General features: G+C 34.9%; 4 protein-coding genes across 4 annotated transcripts; 2 read left to right on the top strand and 2 right to left on the bottom strand.

Moving 5' to 3' along the window:
- The first annotated feature begins 226 nt into the window (after positions 1 to 226).
- On the top strand, positions 227 to 6,647 carry LOC120782487 (adenosine deaminase 2). Its single transcript, XM_040114788.1, has 7 exons — positions 227 to 276; positions 4,743 to 4,840; positions 4,906 to 5,403; positions 5,488 to 5,657; positions 5,716 to 5,897; positions 5,951 to 6,087; positions 6,158 to 6,647. The coding sequence occupies exons 2-7, from the start codon at positions 4,768 to 4,770 to the stop codon at positions 6,619 to 6,621; spliced, it is 1,524 nt and encodes a 507-aa protein (XP_039970722.1). The 5' UTR covers positions 227 to 276; positions 4,743 to 4,767; the 3' UTR covers positions 6,622 to 6,647.
- A 7,922-nt stretch (positions 6,648 to 14,569) lies between these two features.
- LOC120778635 (adenosine deaminase 2-like) lies at positions 14,570 to 22,161 on the top strand. Its single transcript, XM_040110535.1, has 8 exons — positions 14,570 to 14,722; positions 19,780 to 19,864; positions 19,925 to 20,041; positions 20,359 to 20,856; positions 20,916 to 21,085; positions 21,192 to 21,376; positions 21,446 to 21,582; positions 21,642 to 22,161. The coding sequence occupies exons 2-8, from the start codon at positions 19,792 to 19,794 to the stop codon at positions 22,103 to 22,105; spliced, it is 1,644 nt and encodes a 547-aa protein (XP_039966469.1). The 5' UTR covers positions 14,570 to 14,722; positions 19,780 to 19,791; the 3' UTR covers positions 22,106 to 22,161.
- Positions 22,162 to 22,246: 85 nt separating this feature from the next.
- Positions 22,247 to 23,022, bottom strand: LOC120778642 (low molecular weight phosphotyrosine protein phosphatase). The gene is made up of 4 exons (XM_040110548.1): positions 22,910 to 23,022; positions 22,674 to 22,855; positions 22,436 to 22,609; positions 22,247 to 22,367 (listed from the first exon to the last, which is right to left on the bottom strand). Exons 1-4 carry the CDS (start codon positions 22,941 to 22,943, stop codon positions 22,278 to 22,280), a joined length of 480 nt encoding a protein of 159 aa, XP_039966482.1. The 5' UTR covers positions 22,944 to 23,022; the 3' UTR covers positions 22,247 to 22,277.
- A 393-nt stretch (positions 23,023 to 23,415) lies between these two features.
- Positions 23,416 to 24,262, bottom strand: LOC120777881 (low molecular weight phosphotyrosine protein phosphatase 1-like). Its single transcript, XM_040109443.1, has 3 exons — positions 24,158 to 24,262; positions 23,744 to 24,096; positions 23,416 to 23,661 (listed from the first exon to the last, which is right to left on the bottom strand). Exons 1-3 carry the CDS (start codon positions 24,186 to 24,188, stop codon positions 23,569 to 23,571), a joined length of 477 nt encoding a protein of 158 aa, XP_039965377.1. The 5' UTR covers positions 24,189 to 24,262; the 3' UTR covers positions 23,416 to 23,568.
- Positions 24,263 to 25,596: the final 1,334 nt, after the last annotated feature.

Raw genomic sequence — 25,596 nt, forward strand, 5'->3', positions numbered from 1 at the left:
TGTGTTTGCCGCAAAAAAGTAGTTGTTTTTTGTATATGTGTTTGTGTTGTATTTGTTTTGGAATGGTGTGTGTGAGCAGGCCCATATAGCTCAGTCAAAATTGGCTCGCACGGAGTTTTAGATATAACAGACACCAAAAATCAACGGTTGTTGCCGGTTGTGCGCGTGGAGAGGCAGAGATTTGATTCGAAAAGTAGTTTTCGGTGAATTTCAATTTATTTTATTGGAAAAAATTGAAAAAGTACAAATATCTAATTTGCAGAGCTGACTTAAAAGGTGTGTGTTTGATTTGGCAAAGGACTAAAGCTCGCGTTTACCAAAAATTTTCAATAAATTTGGTTAAAATTGCGATAAATTTTTTATAAAATTATGTTAAATTAAGAAAAATTTCGATTTCAACTAATTTAGCATAAGTACGTCATTGCGGTCTCTTGGCCGAAACGTGCTTCAAAAGAATTATGTCAATTTGTGCTGTTGCATTTTTGCTGCTAATGAGTGTTTTGGCAACTTGTGTGTGCTTTCACGCCATATTTATTCAACGGTGCGTGTTTACTGTTCGCACACAAACACTTGCAAGATTGGCTGGCAATACATAGAGGTGTGATCACCATGAAGGACTCATAAGGACTTACGTAGTGTTAATGTATTGGTAATGACGCGTACACCCACCATGAAGTGATTATTTGAACAAAAAAACTAAAATAGCAAATCATTAAGAATGTAGTAATAAGATTGATTATTGTGTACCTCAACAACAATTACCTTCCCTTAAGTAAACGAAAATGCATGTGTCAGGGACTAGCACAACTAACAATTATGACACAGTGAATAATTGGTTATTAATTGTGTGTTATATGTTCATATATAGTAATAAACAAGTACAAATGTTCAAATCTGTGATTATGACCAAATTCTCCGAAAAAATGAATCAAATGTGACATTGAAATAAAAAAGCGTAAACAAAATTTTTATTCGCAAACATTATTATTTAAGATAATACTTATAAAGTAAAAATATAATTAAAAATTCGGCTGCATCGGAGCTGGAATAACCCACACAAATAACGAAATTTTCATACAAGAACTTAATTTTGATTGTTCAGTTTGTATGACACCAACATGATATAGTGATTCGATTCGAAAAATTTCTTCAGGTATTGTAGTGTTGTTTTAGAAACCAATATATGCCAAATTATGTACGGATATCTTGACAAATGAAAAAGTTTTCCATACAAGTACTTGATTCCGATCGTTCAGTTTGTATGGCAGCTATATGCTATAGTGATCCTATATCGGCGAGTCCGACAAATGAGCAGCTTCTAAGAGAGGAAAGGAAGTGTGCACAATTTCAGATCGATATCTGCACATTAGGGACTACATAGTTCGTGTATATACAGACAGTGAGATGAACAGACAAACTGACATGGCTAAATCAACCCAGCTCATCATTTATAAAGGGAACCATTCGAGATTCCTTACTTAAGAAAAAAAGACAGAAACTTCACATTTAACCTTCAAGTGGGCGCGCGTAGTCGAATCGACCGCGCTTAGTACATTTACGTTGATATTACTATTATTACCCATTACATTTTTAATAATTTTAATTACTTTTTTTGACAAAATAGACTTTAAGGACAATGACAATATATCTAAGTACAAATAAATAAATAATTCCTGAATAATTTGTGCTTTATTTCTTTTATTCATCCCAAACATCTTTTCGGTTACGCGCACCCGCTACCGTTATAAATGACCGCGCGCCCGCTTGAAGGTTAATGGGGAATATTTATTATCATTCTAAAGAGTATTCTTTGGCATTTATTTTATGTTGGTCGCGGTTACGCTTTGATTGTCCATCGGTTGTGTCTAATTTTCGATGACTCGTTCTAGCGTTTCAACTGGTAACTTTACATTTCCCCACAGGAAAAAGGCGACCGGCCCAAAACGTCAAATAATTTGCTCACCGAAGAATTCTTTCAATAAATCCTTTGAATGATGCTTTGTGTGGGAAGTGGAGCCGTCTTGGTGAAAGCAAATCTCGGCAAGATCACGAGCTTCAATTTCAGGCATCAAATAGTCGGTTATTATGGCGCGATAACGGTCGATATTGACGGTTACGTTCTCACCGACATCATTTTTGAAGAAATATGGACCGATGATTGTATTGGCCCATAAACCACACCAAACCGTTGTTTTTCTAAATGAAATGCCACAATTTTGATTGTATAGATACTCAATGAGCCAGAATTTCGCCGCATTGCTGAACAAAATTTGGCTCGAAAACGTCGGTTTTTCTTGAAACTTTTCGAAAGCCCATAGAGCGAAGCGATGTCACTTGGGATGGTCTAGCGGAGTAAGTTCTTGCAAAAGCTGTATTTTGTACGCTCTCAATTTAAGATTTCGCCGTAAAATGCACCAATTCGTTCCATGCGTCAGTCCGAGTTGCTGCGATTGGCTCCGAATCAACTCTCCACAGTCTCCGTGTACACTTTCAGCTACGGCTGCTATACTACCAACGTAGTATGTTCTTCACTACGTGCTGGACGTGGTCTATTCGGTCGAATATTATCTAATAATGAATGCTGGGTCCCAAAATGAGTGAGTTGCGAATAATACACTCAGTAGACCGATTCTGTTGACCATAAATTGAGCGAAGCGCGCGAAAAACGATTTGTAAACGTTGTTAAGGCGTAAGTCTTTTCATGATGAAATGCCAAACAATACTGAACAAAAATAACATGACAGCTTGACACGCTTCACACAGCTATTGAAAAAAATACCTCTACTTGGATCACCCGTTACATACATACACTTTGTATGTTCTCCAACGTTTCTTTTTTTGCACTCTTCCTTATTGATTATGAAGTAGTTTTTGTTATTTTATTTAGTGATTGCTTACTAAGAACTAATAATTGATTTTTGTTTGGCTAGAGAGAATACATAAATGAAAGACTTAGTCTGATTTTGAGCCAAAATCATTGAAATTATGTAGCGCTGGAGCAACGTGTAATTAATTTTGTTTTAATTTCGACAAAACATTTTTAATGTACTTTATTTTGTAAGGATCTAATTAAATATAGAACTACGTGAAAAATATGGTTAGAGGATGCGAGATCTACATAAACATATTACGTTGAAAGTCTTGAGAGGGACGGTTCCACTACATTTAGTGAATAGCAGGTAAACAGAAGAATTCAGCTTTCCTCGAACCTCAAACATTTTGTTGCTGATTTTAGTTTGGATGACGAAGAAGGTGCTGGCCGGCAAAACAAAGTTTGAAGAGGGGTAACAGAAGGCATTACTCGATGAAGATCGTTGCCTAATACTGGAGGAGCTCGCAGAATCTTTGGGAGTCACTCCAGCAGCCATTTCAAAACATTTAAAAGCAACCGGTTACAATCAAAAGCAAGGAAATTCGGTGTCATTATTGTTAGACATTTGAATATTGCACGAATATTTTAGCTTTAACTTCCACATGTACTTTAAATTTTTCATCCATCTATCATTTCACGGTTTTTACTCTTGGCGGGACGACTCCTCCTAATTACCATTTTCTAAATTCTTGTGCACATAATTCAAAATATCAAATTAGTGATGTGAAAAATTAAAAAATGTGCGTAATATTTTTGTTCTGAAAGGGGAAGTTTATAACACCCAGAAGAAAGCGTCGGAGACCCTATAAAGTATATACATATAGAAATGATCAGTATGTTGAGCTGAGTCGATTTAGCCATGTCCGCCTGTCTGTATATATACGAACTAGTCCTTCAGTTTTTAAGATATCCTTTTGAAATTTTGCAAATGTCATTTTCTCTTCAAGAAGCTGCTTATTTGTCTGAACTGCCGATATCGGACCACTATAACATATAGCTGCCTTACAAACTGAACGATCGGAATGAAGTTCTTGTATAGAAAACTTTCTCATTTGACAAGATATATTCACGAAATTTGGTATAGATTATTTTCTAGGACAACAATGTAATCTCCGAAAAAATTGTTCAGATCGGATTACTATAGCATATAGCTTCCATACAAACTGAACACATAGTTACTAACATAAATGCACCTGTTCCTTTTCTTGTTTTCTTTTGAAAACGTCAAATTCTTGATTTTGGAAAAAAACAATTCACAGGATCCTCCATTTTTCCCTTAAAACTAAGAAAACCACATCATGTTGGGGTTGTAAGGTATATCTTCACTAACCGATTGATACATTTAGGTACGTTCGGTTAACTGAGGTAACCAGGCAGTCAAGAATAGTCCTGCTTGGACAACTAGAAATATCGATTCGTTATAATACCCAGAACTTTTAAGTTCGAATCAAAAAGACCCTCGCAAAGCGCCTATAGCCTGCCACAAATTCCCAGCCAATTTCAACTAGCTGAACAGTATAGCAGAAAACGTCTAAATGAGACCGACTGAGTTGGTTAGAGACAAAAAATGTAATATTAGTAACGAGAAATAGTTAAAGGACGTCTGTTGACTGGTAACACAGATCTCCAGTTTTGACTGCTCTGTTTTTTTCTTTAAGCGATTAGGCAAGAGCTAGGAGTATAGGACACCAGTAATCCTCGGATCATTAAGAAAGTCAAAATATTCATGTGGAAAGCATCGCAGTAACCGATATCATATATCATGATACTACGTTGCGTTATTACAACTGGCAAAGCGCGATTTCAATGAAATTTGTGTTTCCCTTTTATGTAATGTCAAGCATTTATTGTGTATCGTTTGTTTTTTCAGATTCTTCGCACTCCACACAGCAAAGATGATAGAAATTTATCTGTTGGTTCTAGCAAGCATATTGCAGTTACTGAGCTACTCCGATGGTGGTTTCATAGGTAAGCCAAACACATGTCCAACATCACGCATACTTGAACCTCTTGCAACTTGATTTACTTGTTAGCCTACGAGGACGCACGCAAAGCTGTTATACAAGCCGAGGACTTGCTCATCACCGGCGGCCGCATACACCTAAATGACAAGGAGGAACGAGTGAATGATATATTCATGCGATACAAGTTGGACGAGCTTGGCGCGGGCTTTTACGATTCGGATGTTAACGCAGCGGGTTTGCATTTCTTCAAGGCTAAGCGGCTTGTGGAGAAGAGCAAAGTGCTGAAGTTCCTCAAGCGTATGCCGAAGGGTGCCACCTTACATTTGCACCACTCGGCAAGTGTTTCCTCTGAATGGATGGTACGTAATATTTCCTACATGCCGGGAATGCTGCGTTGCACCAATATTATGGGCGTCAGCGTGTTAAGTTTTCGTAGGACGCCACGTGATCACGGCTGTGTGACACAGTATGTGCGTGTGAGTGACGAACGCTTTCGTTCGGTTAGTCCGGTCGCTTATGATCGCAGCTTTGAGAAGTTGATCAACTTGTATACACCGACGCCGGAAAGTGAGTGGCAGATTGTTTATTTTTAGTTTTAATGGAGTAGAGACATAGTTGTGCAAATAAAGATGAACTTTTAATATTTCACAGCTGATTATCCAACGATTAAGCATGTGTGGCGTAAATTTCAGAATATGTTTAGCACGATAAACGATGTATTGCGTTATTTGCCGGCTTTTCGTGCCTACACTTGGCGTATGCTGGAGGAGTTATACGAGGATAACGTGATGTATGCGGAGGTGCGAATGGATTTCAAAGAGGTGGGTACTTAGAAGTCCTTTGTGATCTTTCACTATCTATCTTTCCCTTTTGCCCCAGCTCTATGACTATAGTGGACGCATTTTCCCACCGGAGCGTTCCGTTCGTGAGGTATTGACTATCGTGGAAGACTTTCGTCGTGTACATCCGAACTTTTTGGGCATCAAGGTGATTTTTTCAACACATCGTAATGTTGAACGGACGCGTGTTTTCGAGAATTTTGAAATGTTTAAAACCTTGCAGTGAGTTATATCCAAAAACTTTTTCTTTCGTCTACTAATCGAGTTCATATCAGCACAGCGAATCCCGATTTCATTATCGGTTTCGATTTAGTCGGACAGGAGGATCTTGGTAAACCTTTACACAATTTCATCGGCGAGTTGGCGGATCTGCCGAAGAGCGCGAAATACTTCTTCCATGCCGGCGAAACGAGTAAGTCTTATCCTTTCTAGCTTAATTATATAAACATTAATAATAATCTTCGATTGTGGCAAATGTTTAGATTGGTATGGTGCCTCTACCGATTTCAACCTTTTGGATGCGCTCTTGTTGAACACCACACGCATCGGTCACGGTTTTGCGTTAATGAAGCATCCGGTTTTATGGAATGCCGTGAAGAAGCGCAATGTGGCCATCGAAGTAAGTCCACTCTCGAATCAGATACTGCACTTGGTGGCGGATTTGCGCAATCATCCAGGTAGCTTTTACATGTCTCAGAATCTACCAATGGTTATTTGCAATGATGATCCCGGCTTTTGGGACACCAAGGGGCTGAGCTATGATTTCTACTATGCGATTATGAGTTTGGCACCAAATCATGTGGGCTTGAAGACGCTAAAGAGTCTTGTTTGGAACTCGATTCGGTACTCAGTGCTGACAAGACGAGAAGAGAGTGTTGCCTTTGAGAACTTGGAACGTTTGTGGGATCAGTTCATTAATGATGTATTACAGGGCAGTGTTGTTTGATGTAACAGTTTATTAGGGGTTGTGTAGAACAAAAAGGATATCATAAGAAATTCTCATAAATAAAATTTTTAATATTAAGAAAATTCGTCTTAAATTATTTCCTCCTCATAGAATTGAATTAATTTGTTTGCACCGCGATCTAGAGTCTAATTTGCCCGCCACTCTATCACATGTATTAGTTAAGGTCAAGCATTCTGATGAGCTCTAGGAACTCTCTGAGAACTATTGAGGCGATGTGACTATCCACACATATGGATACTAGGGTGTGTCATTCTGAGTCAACCTTCTTTTGCAACTGAAAAACAGGCTAAAAACTTTCGAAAATGTGAAAAAGAAAGTCACTCAAAAGATGAGCTCTTAATATTAATATTAAATGTTTCAAATTTTCTGTTTTCCATATAAATTACATGGAAAAAAATCATTGTTTTTTGTGGTGGTTATTGTGCGGAGGTTATTATATGTGCACGCGATGGCTGGCCGTAGGGATGGTAAACTCGATTCCGATTCTACCGGAAAATCGAGTTTTCTCGTAAAATAATCGACTTTCTTTTTCATATTTCGAAAGTTTTTAGCCTGTTTTTCAGTTGAAAAAAAGGTTGCCTCAGAATGACACACTCTAATGGACACTTAAACCTGCGGTGCTCAAGAGTTTCCGGGCTGCTCGCCTCAAAATCAGCAGTTCACACAAGAGGCTATGCACATGTAGGACATGTGCTTTCTGAGCTTGTAATGCATGTGTAAAATCCGAATAGTTGTCGAAATTGGTCTCTCGTGAGCTTTAAATCTTGTTAGGTTATAACTCCCCATTAGCAGTTTTGCATGGCTCTTAGCTGTTGCTTGCTACCAATATCTTTTACTGCCCACTCTCTCCTCCTTGCGTAGCAGCTCCGTTATGGTGAAGGAATCCACCGCAATACAGGGTTCTGATCCGTCAGTGACATCTCTGCCAAATAAAAATAATCATTAGTGTTTAGTACATGCTTGTCTTTCCGATACTTTCCGGACTATATGTACAGTCCATTCGGCGATTTTTACAATGAGTGAAGTTCTTTTTGAATAAGTTCCATTAAATTTTGTGTTTGGAATCAAATTTCTAGTGCCGAAACATTCAGAATGTTGGAAAAGGCCTTCGGTGACAATTGTTTATCACGAGCAAGTGTTTTTGATTGATACAACTTATTTAAAGGTGGACGAGAATGCGTTGACGATGAACCACGTCCAATGCGGCCATCAACATCAACTCACGTAAATAAAATAAAGGAATTAGTGCTTGAGGATCGACGATTAACAGTCAGAGATCTTACTGGCATCGTTGGAATATTGGGAGGATCCGTGAAAACCACTTTGGAAAGATCATTTGGGTCTAGGAAAAGGGAAAGCACGATTGGTTCCAAAATCACACAATTAAAAAAAATCAGCGTCGCGTTAACGTCTGAAACATTGCTTTCCGACTACCAGGATGTCATGAAACGTATTATTACTGTCGACGAGTCTTGGATCTATGCTTACGACACGGAAACACGCGATCAGTGAGCCGAATATAGTGGCAAATATGATCCGAAGCCGAAAACATCACGTTAAAGCAAGTAAAACTTCAATATGTTGGCAGTTTTTCCTCGACTTCCGACGTGCCAAACTATCATCATGGAATACTATTTGAGTTTTATGCGTCGTTTGCGCAAAGCTACTCGTAAAAAGAGGCCGGAATTATGGACCGATTGCTACGGAGAAACCATTTTGAGTCAAGTGTATTGGGGTGAATTGGGATTGCTCTGAGGAGGACTTCGACATAAATTTTAAAGAATAAATTAAGTTTTTTAAACTAAAGAACAAAGTCTTACTATTTTTTGCTCATAGTGGTATATTGGGACATTCTTAAGGTTCAGTTTACTGTTTAATTAAACATCTATTACTACCATATACTGAAAATTATAATTTTATAGTATATTCTACATTGTAACATATTCTTTAATACTGTCAATATTGACGGTCAAATAAATAATACCATAAAAAGGTCCGTGTCTGGAGTGTGAAAAAAAATTTCATCAAAATAAAAGAAATATCTTCAATAGAAAAGAAATGTCTTCAAAAAACAAAATGAAAAAATGTCAACACGAGACAATACACATTTAATAGGAGCTTCAAGAGGCTAGGAAAAACCAAGCTTAAAGAAAGCAAAACAATGTAATTTACTGCACAAAGCAGTCTTTAATTTCTGATACATTTTCAGTGGTTGTAGTCAGCAATGGCACAGTAAAGGGCATGTCAGCGAGCATTGTAGAAAAATATTCTGGCTAGGACTCCGTGGAATGACGCGGACTCCATGAATTGGCGAGAAATGTGGCGAATATATTGAACGAATCTGAACAATTTAAATTGAAACGAAAATCGAAAACGAAATCTTCATGTCTTCCTTTTAGCTTAAAAAGCGGAATCGCCAACTGTTGCGAAGAAAACGTAGCCAACGTTTAGTAATTAATTAATTTATGTAAGTAGTGCAGCAGGTGAGTAAATTTTAACTTTTCTTTGTAAATGCAACAAATAACGCGAAGTTCAAAAAGTCGATCAACAGTAACAACAACAACAACAATTACAACAACTGCTATTTAGTAGGTGTCAAACATTTGAATTTAATTGCATTTACATTTTATTTGATAGTTTTGTAATTTCTATTACAAAATTAAAAAAAAAAAAACAGTTAACAATTGGATCATTGCGTGTCTGGAATTGCTCATTTAAGTTGTAAACACTTGTGTAAGTGTTGTATTATTGGAATTAAAGGTACACTAATTAAGCGAAGGCGAATTAAATAATATTACAGCAGCCTGTATTTGTTTCAGCAGTGTTGGAAGTTATTGAGAAAATGGGTTATGTATGTAGATATTATATAAATATTTGAAAAAAATATTTAAAAACTCATTTTAAAGTTGTTGGAGCGAAAAAATATCAAAATGTTGAAATAACAAAAATTTTGACATGTTTCCAGCTTTTGTACAGAAAATTTTTGAAATTATTATATTTTATATAAAAATATTATGGAATACTAATACTTAATATTATATTTTATAAAAATAAAATAATAGCTTCATATTTTTTAAACTTATGGAATTTGTAAAATAACTTATTTTATAGATAAATAATAATATTTACTGAATATTTTATTTAAATAAATATAAACTTTCATATATAAATGTAATTTGTAAAACTAATAAATAAATAAATAAATGTATTTTTAGGGAAAATGGAGCTATGAGGAAAGTTCTCTAAGCGCCATTCACTTGGCAGTGACCAGCAACGATTCGTTTACATATGGCTCAAGCAGCGCACGGCTTCCGGTCTTAGACCAAGTATCCTCTGGGTAGCCAAAATGTATCCAATTGGACGTGAGCTAAAGTGAGAAGGCGAACTATCCCTCCCCAGAGTTGTGTGCCGGGTTGGGGACCCGCCACATGAAAAGAATACCCCTAATGAAAAGGAAACAATATTCTTTGCGCTGTTGTAAACTCGGCTTTAACCGCGAATGCGGTGTCTACACCTATAAAGAAGAAGAAATGTATTTTTTTAAGAATTACCGCTTATCTATTATCATTTAATATTATATATCGTGATATATTTTTTGTTTTATTCTAAACAAATTATTTGAATTGGTAATATTTTCGATCTTAAACACCAGCGTGGAACTCGAAATTTTGAAATTGAATGAGGAAGCAATATTTTTTTTTTTATTTTGTCAAACAAATTTTTTTTTATTATTTCGACTAATTACTAGATTTAATATTACTCTAACGAAATCTGGTTGGTATTTTAATTTTACAGGATCCAGTTCGGAGATAAGTGTGTATAGTGGTCACCGCAAAACGTCTTTACTTTTTGAGAGGTGCCGCTGGCGATCAGCTATAGTTCCTTTCCAAATAAATATTTTTACTAAAACTAAGTCTTAAAAGATATCGTAATATGTGTACAAATTTTTGGTTCAATAAATTTAAAGATTTTCTCAGAAAAAATTCTGGAAAATTCGTTTTTTCGCCCTTCTAACTGTACATATATAACCCCATAAGGCACGACGTGGTAGGTTGATATTTTACGATGTTATGTGACATGACATGATGTGATGACATATAAATGATGACAGATACACAGTACTAGTCTAGTGCTCTATATGAGAGGAGAGTTCATATAACAATTGTGATACGATATAAGGTGTTTTGACGTCTTACAGATTGGATGCGATGTGATCCGTTGCAAAGTGAATTCTAAACTGATATATGTACGTACAACGTGTTTTCATTTGATAAATTGTTGCAAGTGTATGATTTTCATAAGCATAATGCGTTGAGATGTCATGTGATATCTCCAAATATAATTTGATATGTTATTTTGTATGAAGTTATGCATTGAAAAACCAAGCGACATTTAAATGTTTCAACTCAGCCTCATATACATATGTATGTGACGTGATCAAAAGCCAAATGACTTGCTATTAGTGAAAATGTTACAAAAGAGAATATCATAATGGATTTTAAATGTTATTTTAAACTAAAAAATATAAATATGTTTCACATAAATTAGAGATGTATTCATACAAGCATTAGGAAATATATTAACTAGCGGATTTCCTTTGATCTAGCCTAAACGCGCTTCAAGAAGTGTAATTATACGATACAAATTGATATTAGACCAATTTATTAATTCACATGTTTTTGTTTTTTTTTTGTTTTCTTTTTTTGATTTTTGAAATTTATTCTTTGAATTTTTTATTTTATTCGCAGCAAAACAGCATTCATTGACACACTTATCTACTTTGACTATTTTGTTTATTTTGCCGACCTGTTCCTAAATATGTTTACGCTTACGCTAAATTAATTCATTACTTCCAAAACAATTTCGGATACTCGTACTATATTTAAAAAAAGAGAAATAAAAGATAAAATAATAATAAATGCATCTATTTATTGAAGTTGATTGACCGCTGAGTCTCATTCTGATCTTTATTCTTGTTTTTTGGTTAGACATTATGCGCATCTAATGAGTGCTTAGGTGATGCGCGAGTCTCATGCAAATGCGAACAATTCCGATGTCATAAAAACATTATATTTGCAAATAACTACGCGCCTGTAATATGAGCAATTAACATTTCGGATAACCTATTTTTTATTCTTTTAGTATTGTGCATTAACCAGTTTCTAAACCGAGTGCGAATATTTAGGACACAAGGCTTAATTAACCTTTTACATGGGTTCGCTATTGGTCAAGGTTAGATGTTACACAGGAACACGTATTTATAAACTCGCATGCACGTTCTTACATGTACGCAATTTTTAATTAGAATTCTATAAATATTCAACAATAATATGAGTGTTAAGATCTTGTAACCTTGAGATTAATTCTCTCCTGTTATATCCAGAAAGGTCAGAGATTTGCTCCTAAGCATATGCGTCTGTAGCTTCTTCTTATTGATACTTTCAGCTTTTGATTACATTTAATTTTTTGCTGATGACGGGCACTTACACTCTTCGTAGATCCAGTTTAGTAATATTCGGAGAGATATTTTTTGTTTGTTTTGCTTATATAAAGTTATTGGCGATTCTATTCTTTATTGGCTTATGGATTATTGAATCACATTTTTGCTTTCTTCAAAGTGAAATTTGCTTTCACCATGAATAATCTATATATAGTATATACTCGTAAAAGAATATATTTGTAAAAATACAATTTTTTTTTTATAAATTTGTATTAAATTTTGTTTTTTAATTTTCTTTCCTGGACACATATGCCAGCTGTTAGATCTTGTGTACCACTGCTGTTACATATTTCTCCACTTTTGGGTAATTTAATTACATAAGTTTTTTTAATTGTTAAATACTTTTCACCGAAGAAGTTTGAAATTTAGAAGCCCGTGTTGCAACTCCGCCGAAAGAGATAATGGCGCCGCAGCCTGAGCTGAGTGCAATTTTATATGAGATGCCTCTGCCAGCCGATCGCTTATATGTATGTACGAAGAGCCGAATATACTAAGTATGTACCAAATTATTGTATATACACATACCTGTACAAGCATTGCATATTCATAAATACAAGTAACGGGGTTTTCAATAAGAGCGCTACAAAAGTTTTTTAAATAAAACAAAAATCAATGAAATTCTTTATTCCTGTGGAAGTACATTTGATGCCATTATGTATAGAATTCGAGTATTTTTGCATGGCCACGACGGGCACGCTTGCAGAAGTCCAGACGTTGAACCCAATTTTCGACGGTTTTCAAGCATAAAGCGGCCAATACATACATCTCCAATTTCACGTTCGATATTCGTACGAAGTTCGTCAATCGTCGCTGGCTTATTGGTATAGACCAAAGACTTGACGTAGTCCAACAGGAAATAGTCTATGGTAACTGCGTCAATTTGCACGATCGAGGCGCCCAATTGACTGTGCCATTTCGAGAGAAAACACTTTAACCAAACTTGGTTTTCAATAAATCGATTGTGACATTCGCTATGCCGCTTGTGGTGCCGTCCTGTTGGAACCATTTATTGTCCAAGTCCATATCATCCAATTCGGGCTAAAAATATTCGGTTATCATTGAGCGGTAGCGATTCCTATCCACAGCAATGTGGCAGTCTTGATCATCACCCCGCCGCTGGTCCATAAACCGCACCAAACCTTAATTTTCACCAGATGATCGACGCTTGAGAACGACGTGTGACAGACTGATTTGGGTCTTCCTCAATTGATGCGCTGGCGGCAGCATTATTTTCGACACTACGGGCACTTCTTTGTCTTACGGGCAAAATTTTTCCACTAGGCGCCCAATTGTTGATCTGACAGGACGATTATGACGACCATAAATTTGACGTAGCGCTTTTAAAGTTGAAGCCACTGTCTTCGAATTTCGGTAGTAAATTTTAATAATTTCGACCTGTTGTTGGATCATATAGCTTTCCATGATAAAAAAATACAGAAGAGAAATGTCCAAAGAGCGGGAAAAATATGGCGTCGTTTGCTGCCGGTCTACTTTGGTAGAGTCGTTTTGGAAACCCCTTTACATACTTGGCACATCACACAACCATACTTTGTATTTTTATACCCTGAACAGGGTTTAAGGGTATATTAAGTTCGCCACGAAGTTTATAACACTCAAAAGGAAATGTCTAAGACCCTATAAAATATATATCTAAATGAACAGCGTGACAAGCTGAGACGATTTAACCATATTCTTCTATCAGTCTGTATAGATCTGATATTTTTGACACGTCCTTTTCTCCTCAAGAAGGCGCTCATCTGTCAGAACCGTCGTTATCAGAAAACTATAGCATACAGCTGCCACATATACTGATCATCTAAAAACCAGTCCTTGTATGGAAATCATTTTATTTGTGAAATAAAATTTAAAGCAATGATACAATCTACGAGTAAATTGTTCAGATCGGCCCAGTATAGCATATAGTGGTCACATGGTCAGGTTATATGACCTGTGAAGGTTAGGATTTCTCCGTTTTTTGGCGCCCTATTAGTCGACCCACTCTAATGTACATATAATGTGAATCAGCCATTATTGGGTAGACCAATTTTCATAAAAACAAAAAATATTATTTTCAAGGCTTTGACAATATTTACAGTTATTCAAGTTCATAGTATGAATTTCATACACACACATACACACACACCAGCTTACAAATGTAAACATGAAATTGACAATGTTGATATGTAAATGTAAACAGGCTCTGTCTAACTGTTTGTTTGTATGTCTGTGGACGGTTCTACGAATAAAACGAAAAAGCGAAACACACCGCATTCAAGAACAAAACGCACAAAATGCTTTACATTTTCGAAATGGCCCGAAATATTGCGAATGTATTGAACGACTGTGAGCAATTTAAATTGAAACGAAACATTGAGGTCTGCGGTTCTTCCTTTCAGTTTAAAAACGGCAATCGCCGACACCAGACCGTTATTTAGCGCAGCTTAGTTGAAAGCAACAACAGCAAAATCAATTGTATTGACATTTTATTTGAAAATTGTGTAATTTGTAGAAAATAAATTGAAAAAAATTTGAAAGTTGCATTATTGCGTGTCTGGAATTTCACTTTAAAGTGGTAAACAGGTGTGTAAGCTTTATAATAACGGCATTAAAAGTGCGCTATATTTAATTACGTAATATTCGAAGTTATTGGGGGAATTCACAAATATTTTAGTTTCAATTATGAAAAAAAAAATAAAATGAGACAAGATTGGTATTAAACTATGTATATGTATATAACAAGAATTTTTCCAGTTTTTAATAGCGTGTGTTAAATAATTCTGAAAGAAAGTAATTTCTGAATGGAATAATTTAAACTTTTTACCGTAAATAAAACGAAAAATATGCTTTCATGTAAACAAAAATGTTATGAAAAGCTTTAAATATTATTATAAGAATAATTTCGTTTATAAAAAAAACAACTTTTTTAATAAATTTTTTTTTAATTTTTCTATTCAACAAAATTGTTATTTTTTAAATAAAATTTATGGTTAAAAATTTTTTTTTTTTAATTTTGACATAACAAAATTGTTAATTTTTCTATAAAATTGATGATTTAAAAAGATATTTTTTTTAGAATTGCCGGTTAAAATATGTTATCCATATTTTTATATTTTAGTTAGTTATCCTAAGGAAGTTTTTCAACACCGTAGAACCAGAAGCTGTACTTTATAATGAAATAGAGAAAATGATGATATTACTATAAAAAAATTATATTCATACAGATACATTTATTAGCCATTTTATATGTAATATATTTTTGAGTAATTATACAAATTTGCATTTTAAGTTTTTTTTATTTTTAACAATAAACGAGTGTATGCCAAAGTAATTGTGAGTTCACTAATAATTAAAAATAAATTAATTTTTTAGTTTTGTAACGTTATTATAGTTCTTAAAGCATCATTGACAATCAAAATTGATAATTTACACAATTTTGACAATTTTTGATTTGCACCTTGTGAATCCCCATTTAGTTATCATTGAAAATAATTTCAACGCTGTAAAATAATTATAATGAATTAAACACCCCACAACCGTTACTGCCACTATGTGGTAATAAATTAAAAAAATATATTGCATCATTATAATTTTGTAATTTCACTAAGAATTGCTTTAAATTTTTTTTAAAATTTAAGAACATACATATGTATGTATATATTTAAAAATTTTTCAATCGATTTTTACCACAAAAGAATTTGCTTTTGCGTTGCGTAAATAATTAAATAAGAAGTTCAATTTGTCTTTAATATATGCACATATATAAATTATTCTATTCGCCAGAAACATTTGTACTTGAACTTTTGCTTAAAAATAAGCACAATGCCCTCGAAATTATATGCAAATGTCCCGAAAAAACAGACTAAAACTTCTCTTTTCTATACTTCAAAAATGCAAGTTAAAGAAATTTGTTATAAAAAAAGAACAGGAGAAAACATTAACAAAAAAATACGCTGTGGTGTAAATGACGAATTTGGTGGCTTGTAGTGATATCATGTGACGTGATTAACGAAATGTGAAGTATTTGAAAAACAAGATTATTTGGTTTATTTTGCTGTGATGTGATCAGATGTGATGAGTAGAATAGATGTCGTGGGTTGGGAAGTGATTTGATTTTATAGTACTATTTATACGGTAATAGGATGTGATTTGACATGACTTAAGAGAATGTGATGTGAAAATGTGCATTAAAATACAATTTGGTTGAACTCGTGCAAATATCTTGTGATGTGTTGTTCCACAATGCACCTTACTAATATGATATTGTCTTATATGATGTAAAAAGTCATAAGTTATGATTTGACTAAATATAGTTGTGATGTGAAATGTTATGATGTGATGTGACTAAATATAGTTGTGATGTGAAATGATATGATGTGATGTGACTCGAAATGTGTTTCGCGCTTTACGTCCGATTTATGGTCTACATAATCGACCAAGTGAGCAAACAATTAATGCGATTGTGACCAAGTTTCGCACTCAGTTTACTTTATTGGACATTAAACCAACCACACGAATGCGTACAGTGCGTACAGAAGAGAATATTGCGTCTGTTTCTGAGAGTGTGGCTGAAGACCGTGAAATGTCGATTCGTCGCCGTTCGCAGCAATTGGGTTTGTGTTATTCGACCACATGGAAGATTTTACGCAAAGATCTTGGTGTAAAACCGTATAAAATACAGCTCGTGCAAGAACTGAAGCCGAACGATCTGCCACAACGTCGAATTTTCAGTGAATGGGCCCTAGAAAAGTTGGCAGAAAATACGCTTTTTTATCGACAAATTTTGTTCAGCGATGAGGCTCATTTCTGGTTGAATGGCTACGTAAATAAGCAAAATTGCCGCATTTGGGGTGAAGAGCAACCAGAAGCCGTTCAAGAACTGCCCATGCATCCCGAAAAATGCACTGTTTGGTGTGGTTTGTACGCTGGTGGAATCATTGGACCGTATTTTTCAAAGATGCTGTTGGACGCAACGTTACGGTGAATGGCGATCGCTAAAAATGGAAGAACTGAACTTGGTTGACATGTGGTTTCAACAAGATGGCGCTACATGCCACACAGCTCGCGATTCTATGGCCATTTTGAGGGAAAACTTCGGAGAACAATTCATCTCAAGAAATGGACCCGTAAGTTGGCCACCAAGATCATGCGATTTAACGCCTTTAGACTATTTTTTGTGGGGCTACGTCAAGTCTAAAGTCTACAGAAATAAGCCAGCAACTATTCCAGCTTTGGAAGACAACATTTCCGAAGAAATTCGGGCTATTCCGGCCGAAATGCTCGAAAAAGTTGCCCAAAATTGGACTTTCCGAATGGACCACCTAAGACGCAGCCGCGGTCAACATTTAAATGAAATTATCTTCAAAAAGTAAATGTCATGAACCAATCTAACGTTTCAAATAAAGAACCGATGAGATTTTGCAAATTTTATGCGTTTTTTTTTTAAAAAAAGTTATCAAGCTCTTAAAAAATCACCCGATATAATGTTATAATGTGATGTGACTAAATATAGTTGTAATGTGAAATGGTATGATGTGATGTCACTAAATATAGTTGTGATGTGAAATAGTATGATGTGATTTATTATAGTTGTGATGTGAAATTGCATGATGTGATGTGATTTATTATAGTTGTGATGTGAAAAGGTAAGATATAATGGTTTGTGATTTTTCATAGATATGATGTGATGTGACTTATAAATATAATGACTTTATGCGATTCGTTTTCATATAATTCAATGTGAAATAGGATAATGTCATGTGACTTCTCATAGATGTGAATGGTATGACTTATTTGTAAATGTGATGTGAGACGGTAGACGTGATGTAATGCGAACTGTATATAAATCAGGCACTTGTAGATCCGAATGATGAGAGATGTGATCTTGGACCCAAAGTATGAGGATTTCATGCATGCACGCAGCAATATCTTTATTTTAAACTGCCATTGAGCGTCTTATATGGAATGTGATTTATTATCATATGATATGTGGGTAATAAAACTAATACAAAAGTGAATATTATCCAAATGAATTGCATATGTTATTATAAACAAAATATTAAATAATGTCTTACATAAGGTACAGAGGTATTCATACAAGCATCAACAAATATATTATCTAGCGTATTTCCTTTGATCTAGCCTAAACGGTGTGCAAGAAGTATAATTATACGATTCAAATTGATTATACAAATTTATTATTGCACATTCATTTTTTTTGTTTTTCAAAATAATTTTTTTTCCGTAGAAAAACAGCATTTATTGACACACTTATCTACTTTGACTATTTTGTTTATTTTACCAACCTGTTTCTAAATATTTTTACGCTTACGCTAAATTAATTCATTACTTCCAAAACAATTTCGGATACTCATACTACATTTAAAAAGAGAAATAAAAGAAAAATAATTTTAAAGGTGCCTATTTATTGAAGTTGAGTGAACGCTGAGTCTTGTTCTGATCTTTATTCTTGTTTTTTGGTTAAACTTTATGAGCATCTAATGAGTGCTTAGGTGATGCGCGAGCCTCATTCAGATGCGAACAATTCCGATGTCATGAAAACATCTTATATGCATATGATTACGCGCCTGTAATATGAGCAATTAACATTTCGGATAACCTATTTTTTATTGGTTTAATATTGTGCATTAACCAGTTTCTAAACCGAGTGCGAATATTTAGGACACAAGGCTTAATTAACCTTTTACATGGGTTCGCTATTGGTCAAGGTTAGATGTTACACAGGAACATGTGTATGTACAATCACATGCACATTCTTACATGTACGCAATTTCTTTTTTTAATTTCAATTTAAATTCTAGAATTATGCAACAAAATTGTAACTGTTAAAATTTTTTAACCTTGAGATTAATTCCCTCTTGCTTTAATCAGAAAGGTCAGCTTCGGGACATACGTTTCTGTGCTTCTTCTTACTGATACTTTTATCTTTCAATACTTCTACCTGTGTGTATATATGTACATCTGTACATATACGAACTAGTCTTTCAGTTTTTCAGATACCGATCTGGAGACGTCGACCATACAATTTGATCTATCAAACTCACCGTTCCCACGACAGTCGAGTCTACGTAGCCGGTACGGAACCGGATTTTTATCCGGCCAAGGACTGTCAACTCGGCAGAATTATGCGGCTACAATAACAACTTCGTTCAATCTCAATTCCTTGTATAGAAAACTTTTATATTTGACAAAGTTTTTTCAGAAAACTCGACGTAGATTATTATCTAAAGCATCGCTACAATCTCCGAACATATTATCCAGATCGAACCACCACTACAGCATTTAGATGCAGTTCAAAATGACCGAACAAAATGAAGATTAGGAACTTTTTATGCCTTTTTATGCTATAAAAACGCACCTATGAAGGGTATCAGTCGAAATTAATGTTTTTTCTGGTTTAATCTAGGCTATAGCTGCGTAAGCGGCGTCTACGTCAATAAAGAAGAAGTATCCCGATTTAGTCTATATGGCTTATAGATGATTGAATAACATTTTATATTTCTTCAAAATGTAATTTGTTATAATTATGAATTTATTTATATATTATACTATATTTAAAGAAATATATCTTTATTTTAAAAAATTGTTTTAAATTTTATTTTTCCAATTATCGTTTTTAGTCTGATCTCAAAATGCCTACCTGGACCTATACGTTAGCTGTTCTATTTTATGTACCGCTGCTGTTACATAGTTCTCCACTTTGCGGTAATTTGATAACATAACATTTAACTGTCAAATACTTTTACCGAAAAATTTAAAATTTAGATGCCCGTGTTGCAACTCCGCCACAAGAGATAATGGCGCCACAGCCTGAGGTGAGTGGCATTTTGTATGAAAAGCCACTGCCGGCCGATCGGCTATACGACGAACCGAACATATTAAGTGAGTACCGTATTATATCAAATTTGAAATTGCGAATGATTAAATTTTATAATATGTGGGCACGTACGTATTTGTGCATAGAATGATTCACATTTCTTCTAAATAGCTCACTGATCAGATTCCGTGGCAATTATATGTATAGTATAACGGCCCCTCTCAAACTTTCCATAAAATGAAAACGGAAATCATTCAAACAATAATAACCGCTAACAGTTTGAGAGCCACTGATATTAAAGCAATTTTTAATACTTTCAAACATACATACATATGTATATATAATTTGTAAATAAAATACATACTAATTTTTGACCGCGCAGAATATGCACAGCAGCGTGAAAAAATGATCGAGGCGGAGCAATTACTACTTACCGGTGGGCATTTGCAACTCGATGAAAATGAGTTACAAGTGCATCAGATTTTCATGCGTCACAAATTGATGGAGCTCACCTATGGCATGGAACATCCGCATGAGCATGCGCCGGCGCTGCATTTCTTCAAAGCGAAACCACTCATCGAACAGAGTAACGTGTTCAAGTTCATACAGGCCATGCCGAAAGGCGCTATTTTGCATGTACATCGCACACCGGCGGTATCTGCCGATTGGATGATTAGGAACCTGACTTACACGCCCGGACTCTTGAAATGTCACACGGCACGCGGTACTGTGGTGCTCAGTTTTCGTGAGAATGCACAGAAGCATGGTTGTCGTACGAAATATTACGTGGTGGAGGAGGAGCGTAAGCGTACATTGTCGAAAAATCGCTACGATCGATTTTTGCAGTCCAAGTTGAGCTTATATTCACGACTGCCGGAACGTAAGTCGTTCAAAATGCGGTATTTTCATTTTATGCTTATGTTTTTGTTCCACTTGCAGTTGAGTTCAGTGAACAGAACAAGGTGTGGCGACGTTTCGAAGACATATTCGACACGGTGAGTGATACGGTTGGGTACGAACCCGTTTTCCGCACCTTCCACTGGCAGCTGATGGAGGAAATGTACGAGGATAACATAATGTACGCAGAGTTGCGTATGAAATTTAAGCCAGTAAGTTTAACCTCTAAGTCAGCTGTAATTAAAACCAATATTATTATAGGTCTTGTCTAACAGTTCTTCATAAACTTTCAAATATTTCAATTTACTACTATTTTAGCTGTATGGCGCCAACGGCACAATAGTAGCAAACGAGTATGAAGCAGCCGAGTTGCTTATGGCTCTAGTGGAAGAATTTAAACAATCACATCTTGGTTTCTACGGTTTGAAAGTTATTTATGTGGCGCATCGCGGTTCAGACCAAATTCAAATATTCAAAGCTTTCCAAACATTCAAAGACTTCCAGTGCGTCGCTGTAAAACTCTCTTTCTTGCCTCTAACATTATACTAATCAAAAGTAAACTTTTCTTACAGTGAACGCTATCCTGATTTCATTATTGGTTTCGATCTGATTGGCCAGGAGGACCAGGGCAAGTCATTGCAGGCATTTGTGTCTATTTTACAGGATCTACCGAAAAGCGCAAAGTATTTCTTTCATGCGGGCGAAACAAGTAAGCATTCATAGAACAAACAACAAGTAAATCACATAAGCATGCTTTAATTTTCACAGATTGGTTAGGCACATCGGTGGATTTGAATTTGGTTGATGCCATACTACTCAACACCACACGCATCGGCCATGGTTACTCACTTATGAAACACCCTTTACTCAGTAAGGCTGTTAAAGAGCGTGATATTGCGCTGGAAGTTAGTCCGCTGTCCAATCAGGTTTTGAACTTAGTTTGGGACTTACGCAATCATCCCGGTGGCTACTTTATGTCCGATAATATACCAATAGTGATTACGAATGATGATCCTGGCTTTTGGGATGCCAAAGGTTTGAGCTATGACTTCTACTATGCGATTATGAGTTTCGCGCCGAGCAATGCTGGCTTGAAGACACTGAAGAGTTTGGTATGGAACTCGATAAAATATTCAGCGATGGGTGATGCAGAGAAAGAGGCTGCGTATGCGCAATTGCAATATGATTGGAATGTCTTTTTGGACCGTGTTATACGTGGTGAAGTTGTTTGAAATAGTTATAGTTATAAAAATAGTACACTTATATTTAATTTTTGTTTACTGATATAAAATAAATTATAGCACGTGCGATATACAATTTTTTACATACAATTTATTAGTATCATTTTTCATACAACTTAAAGTAAGTTCTCATTTTTTTTAGTTTTTTGTTTTCTTAATAGTTCTAATCGGCATACATGTGTGCGGCTATGAAATTTTGACAGCTTTCAGTTATTTGTAGAAACGCGCAACGGAATCCACCCATTGAATTGCACTGTAAATTTCGTTAGTATTTCGATTATTTCACTGAACATTTAAAATTCATTAAAAGTTTGCACTCACAAAATATGGATCACGTATGATTTGGTCTTCCGGTCGATCAATATACTTTCCGAGAAGTTCGATTTTTGCACATCTTTCTTGACTTGGGTCTTTGGCAAGTGTTTGTAGCTCTTGCAAATTATGTTCATCCATGGCAAGTATGTAGTCATAATTGTAAAAGTCCATTGTTGAAATCTGTGCAAAGAATGCCAATTATTACAACAAAATTACAAAAACTCGATATGGAGCGCGTTCGTACTTGTCTACCGATATGATCTGTTGTTAAACCATTCTCCTCTAGTACTTTAATACAGCGTTCATTCGGCTTACGTCCAACATTCCACGTTCTCAAGCCAGCACTGTCCACCGTCCAGTTGAGATCATATTCCTCCAACCAGTGCTTCATTACGCTTTCTGCCATTGGTGAGCGACAAGTATTACCTGCATATTTATAATGGCTTATCAATTCTTTAAAATTGTTCACTATCTACTTACCAATACAAACAAATAGGATTTTTAGAGGTTTCATATTTGTTGGACTTTTAAATAAACTTCAAATTTAAACTATTTGGTACGTGATTATTTAGTATTTAGTAAAAACATTTACTAGCATATTTACTTTATTTAATTTGCATCAAAATGCAAGAGCTTACATAAGAAATTTTGCAATTTTTGATTCTCTTTGTTTTTTTTTTTTACTCAAATTTGACGTGTAAAAATAGAAAAATTTGGTTGTTACAGTGGGGTATTCAGCATCAAAATATAATTAAATTTGTTGATAAAGGGTTATTCTTTTCTTGTGTATAAGGCTAATAAGACATGTTAACAGTGTAAAAGAGAATATTTTAATATGCAAATGTAGTGAAAGATTGCAATAAATACATTCCTTTGCTACAAACACTGACTTACCTTCTACAATTTGACTTCACTCTGCATCCTTTATACATAGTATTTTGGCATAAAATCAAAATTTTTTGATTTTTTTCTTATTAAAACTTATGTTTTTATTTCACGTTTGTTCATGTATTTGTGCCTCTTTTAATTTATCACCTATGTACATCAGCTGATTTTGTGTTTCACAACATGTTTCTTATACATTTTACTTTTACTAATTTAACAAGTAATTCTGGAATGCGAGCTTTGCCACCCTCTCCTCAAACCTTTCCCGCAGTAGCTTCTTTCAAAAACGCAGCACAAGCAACAACACACTGCTGATAAGCCTTCTCAAAGCCAGCATCACCTCTTTGCTAGAAATTGAACACACGTAAATTATATATAAGTATGTATTCATTTGTATATGTGGCTGAGTTAAGCACGTTTTCTACTCACATAGTAAGGATCCTCGATTATACGATCGCTTTTCTGCAAACCAAAATCTCCCAACAATAATAATTTTGCCTTCGCATTCGTTGGTGCCAGCCTGCGCAGGTCGCACATATTCTCTTCATCCATTCCGAAAATGTAGTCAAATTGTAGAAAATCATCCTTTTTAATTTGGCGTGCTTTATTCTTATAGTTTATATTATGATTTTGCATTATCTTTAATGCACGATGGTCAGGAGAATTGCCAACATGCCAACCACCTATGGCTGCTGAATCAACTTTCCAATCTGCAGAGACACCGGCATTCTCGATTGTTTCAATCATAACACCCTCGGCAATAGGCGATCGGCAAATATTACCTAAAATAAATATATATTATTGCTTTAAAATTCCATAATTGTTGTAAAATTGTACACTTGCCTAAGCAGATCATAAGAATTTTCTTAACCATTTTGCCGCTATTTTATAAATAATTAAGTTGCTGCTCTTGAAAATGTAAAGTACACAAATATGCTCGAATTCATTTATTGAAGTCGTTTTTGACATTCGTTCGCAAAACATATGATTCTGACGTTACTTACGAGTTCTTTTACGTCACGCAGCAATAACAGCGCGTTAGCATTAACAAAATGAGAATAAAATTGAAACGAGAAAGAAATTGAAAAACGGAAATGGCGGAAACTGTTGATGTTGGTTCACAACAATTTAAGTTCAAATTGTTTTATAACTATTTTAAATGCATATTGTGAAAGAACACGTAAGTCAAATGTACGTATTATTGCAAATTAGTATTGTGATTTTAGGTTAGGTTCGATGCATCGTATACTGCATGCTGCCATAGACGCTTGAAATGCATTAGCCGGTTTCCGGTGCACATTTCTTCAGGAAGTTGCAGTTAGAATAAAATTTAAGGTTACGTGATATTCCAAATACTTATCGTTGTGAATTATATAAATAATTCAGCGAAAAATCTAAAGAAAACTAGTAAATTTATTTTTTAAAATGGCTAAAGTACCCATTTCTAAGTATACACATTTACATATATATACATACATACATACAAATTTGTATGTAGCCTAGTTGCTTAACAGTGCTTTTCTATCCACGAATTCGCTAGAGCGTATACTATATATGCATGTATAGTTGTGTGTGTGAACGAACACATAAATGAGTAGTAGACTGAAATGTCACAAGTGTCTATTGAAAGAGGATGCTTGAAAAATAGTTACATTTTATGTGACTGATAAAATTGGCCATTTTAAGATAAATCGATATGTCACATAGCTGTCAATTGTCGAGAGCGTGCATGCTACCAGTAAAGCGTCTGGATAGTACACTACTTGAAATACAAATGAACATTTCAATGTACATACATACATACATGTATATATCCAAGAAGTGGAGTGGCTTTGTATGTACATATGTATATAAATAACTCTTGAATGAAAATAAAATTATTATGAATTATATGGAAAGGGAAGAAAATTGCTTGGATTATATGTACATATTACTTTCGTACTATCATTAAGATTTTTAATCTTTATCGCGGAACTTGATAACTTTATAAGCATTTCTTGATGTTATTTACATAGTTACACCTTTACAGAGAGGACATCTTTTGTTGTCTAGTCTTTTAATAAATTGTGAAAAAAAACATCCTTTTGCATAAGCACCACCTTAATGTTTGTATGTAAACATGTTTTGACATGAATTTGTCTATCTGTTACAAACAAGGAAGTGTTTGTGGCAAGTTTCATCCTTTTAGCCTTTTATGAATGTGCCTCGGCTTGTATATCTCGCATATACACACATAACCATACACTACGAGCTGTTTGTCTGTCCATCTATTTGGCTGTTTA

This window comes from Bactrocera tryoni, chromosome 1 (genome assembly GCF_016617805.1).
Source record: "Bactrocera tryoni isolate S06 chromosome 1, CSIRO_BtryS06_freeze2, whole genome shotgun sequence".
Lineage (NCBI taxonomy): Eukaryota > Metazoa > Arthropoda > Insecta > Diptera > Tephritidae > Bactrocera > Bactrocera tryoni.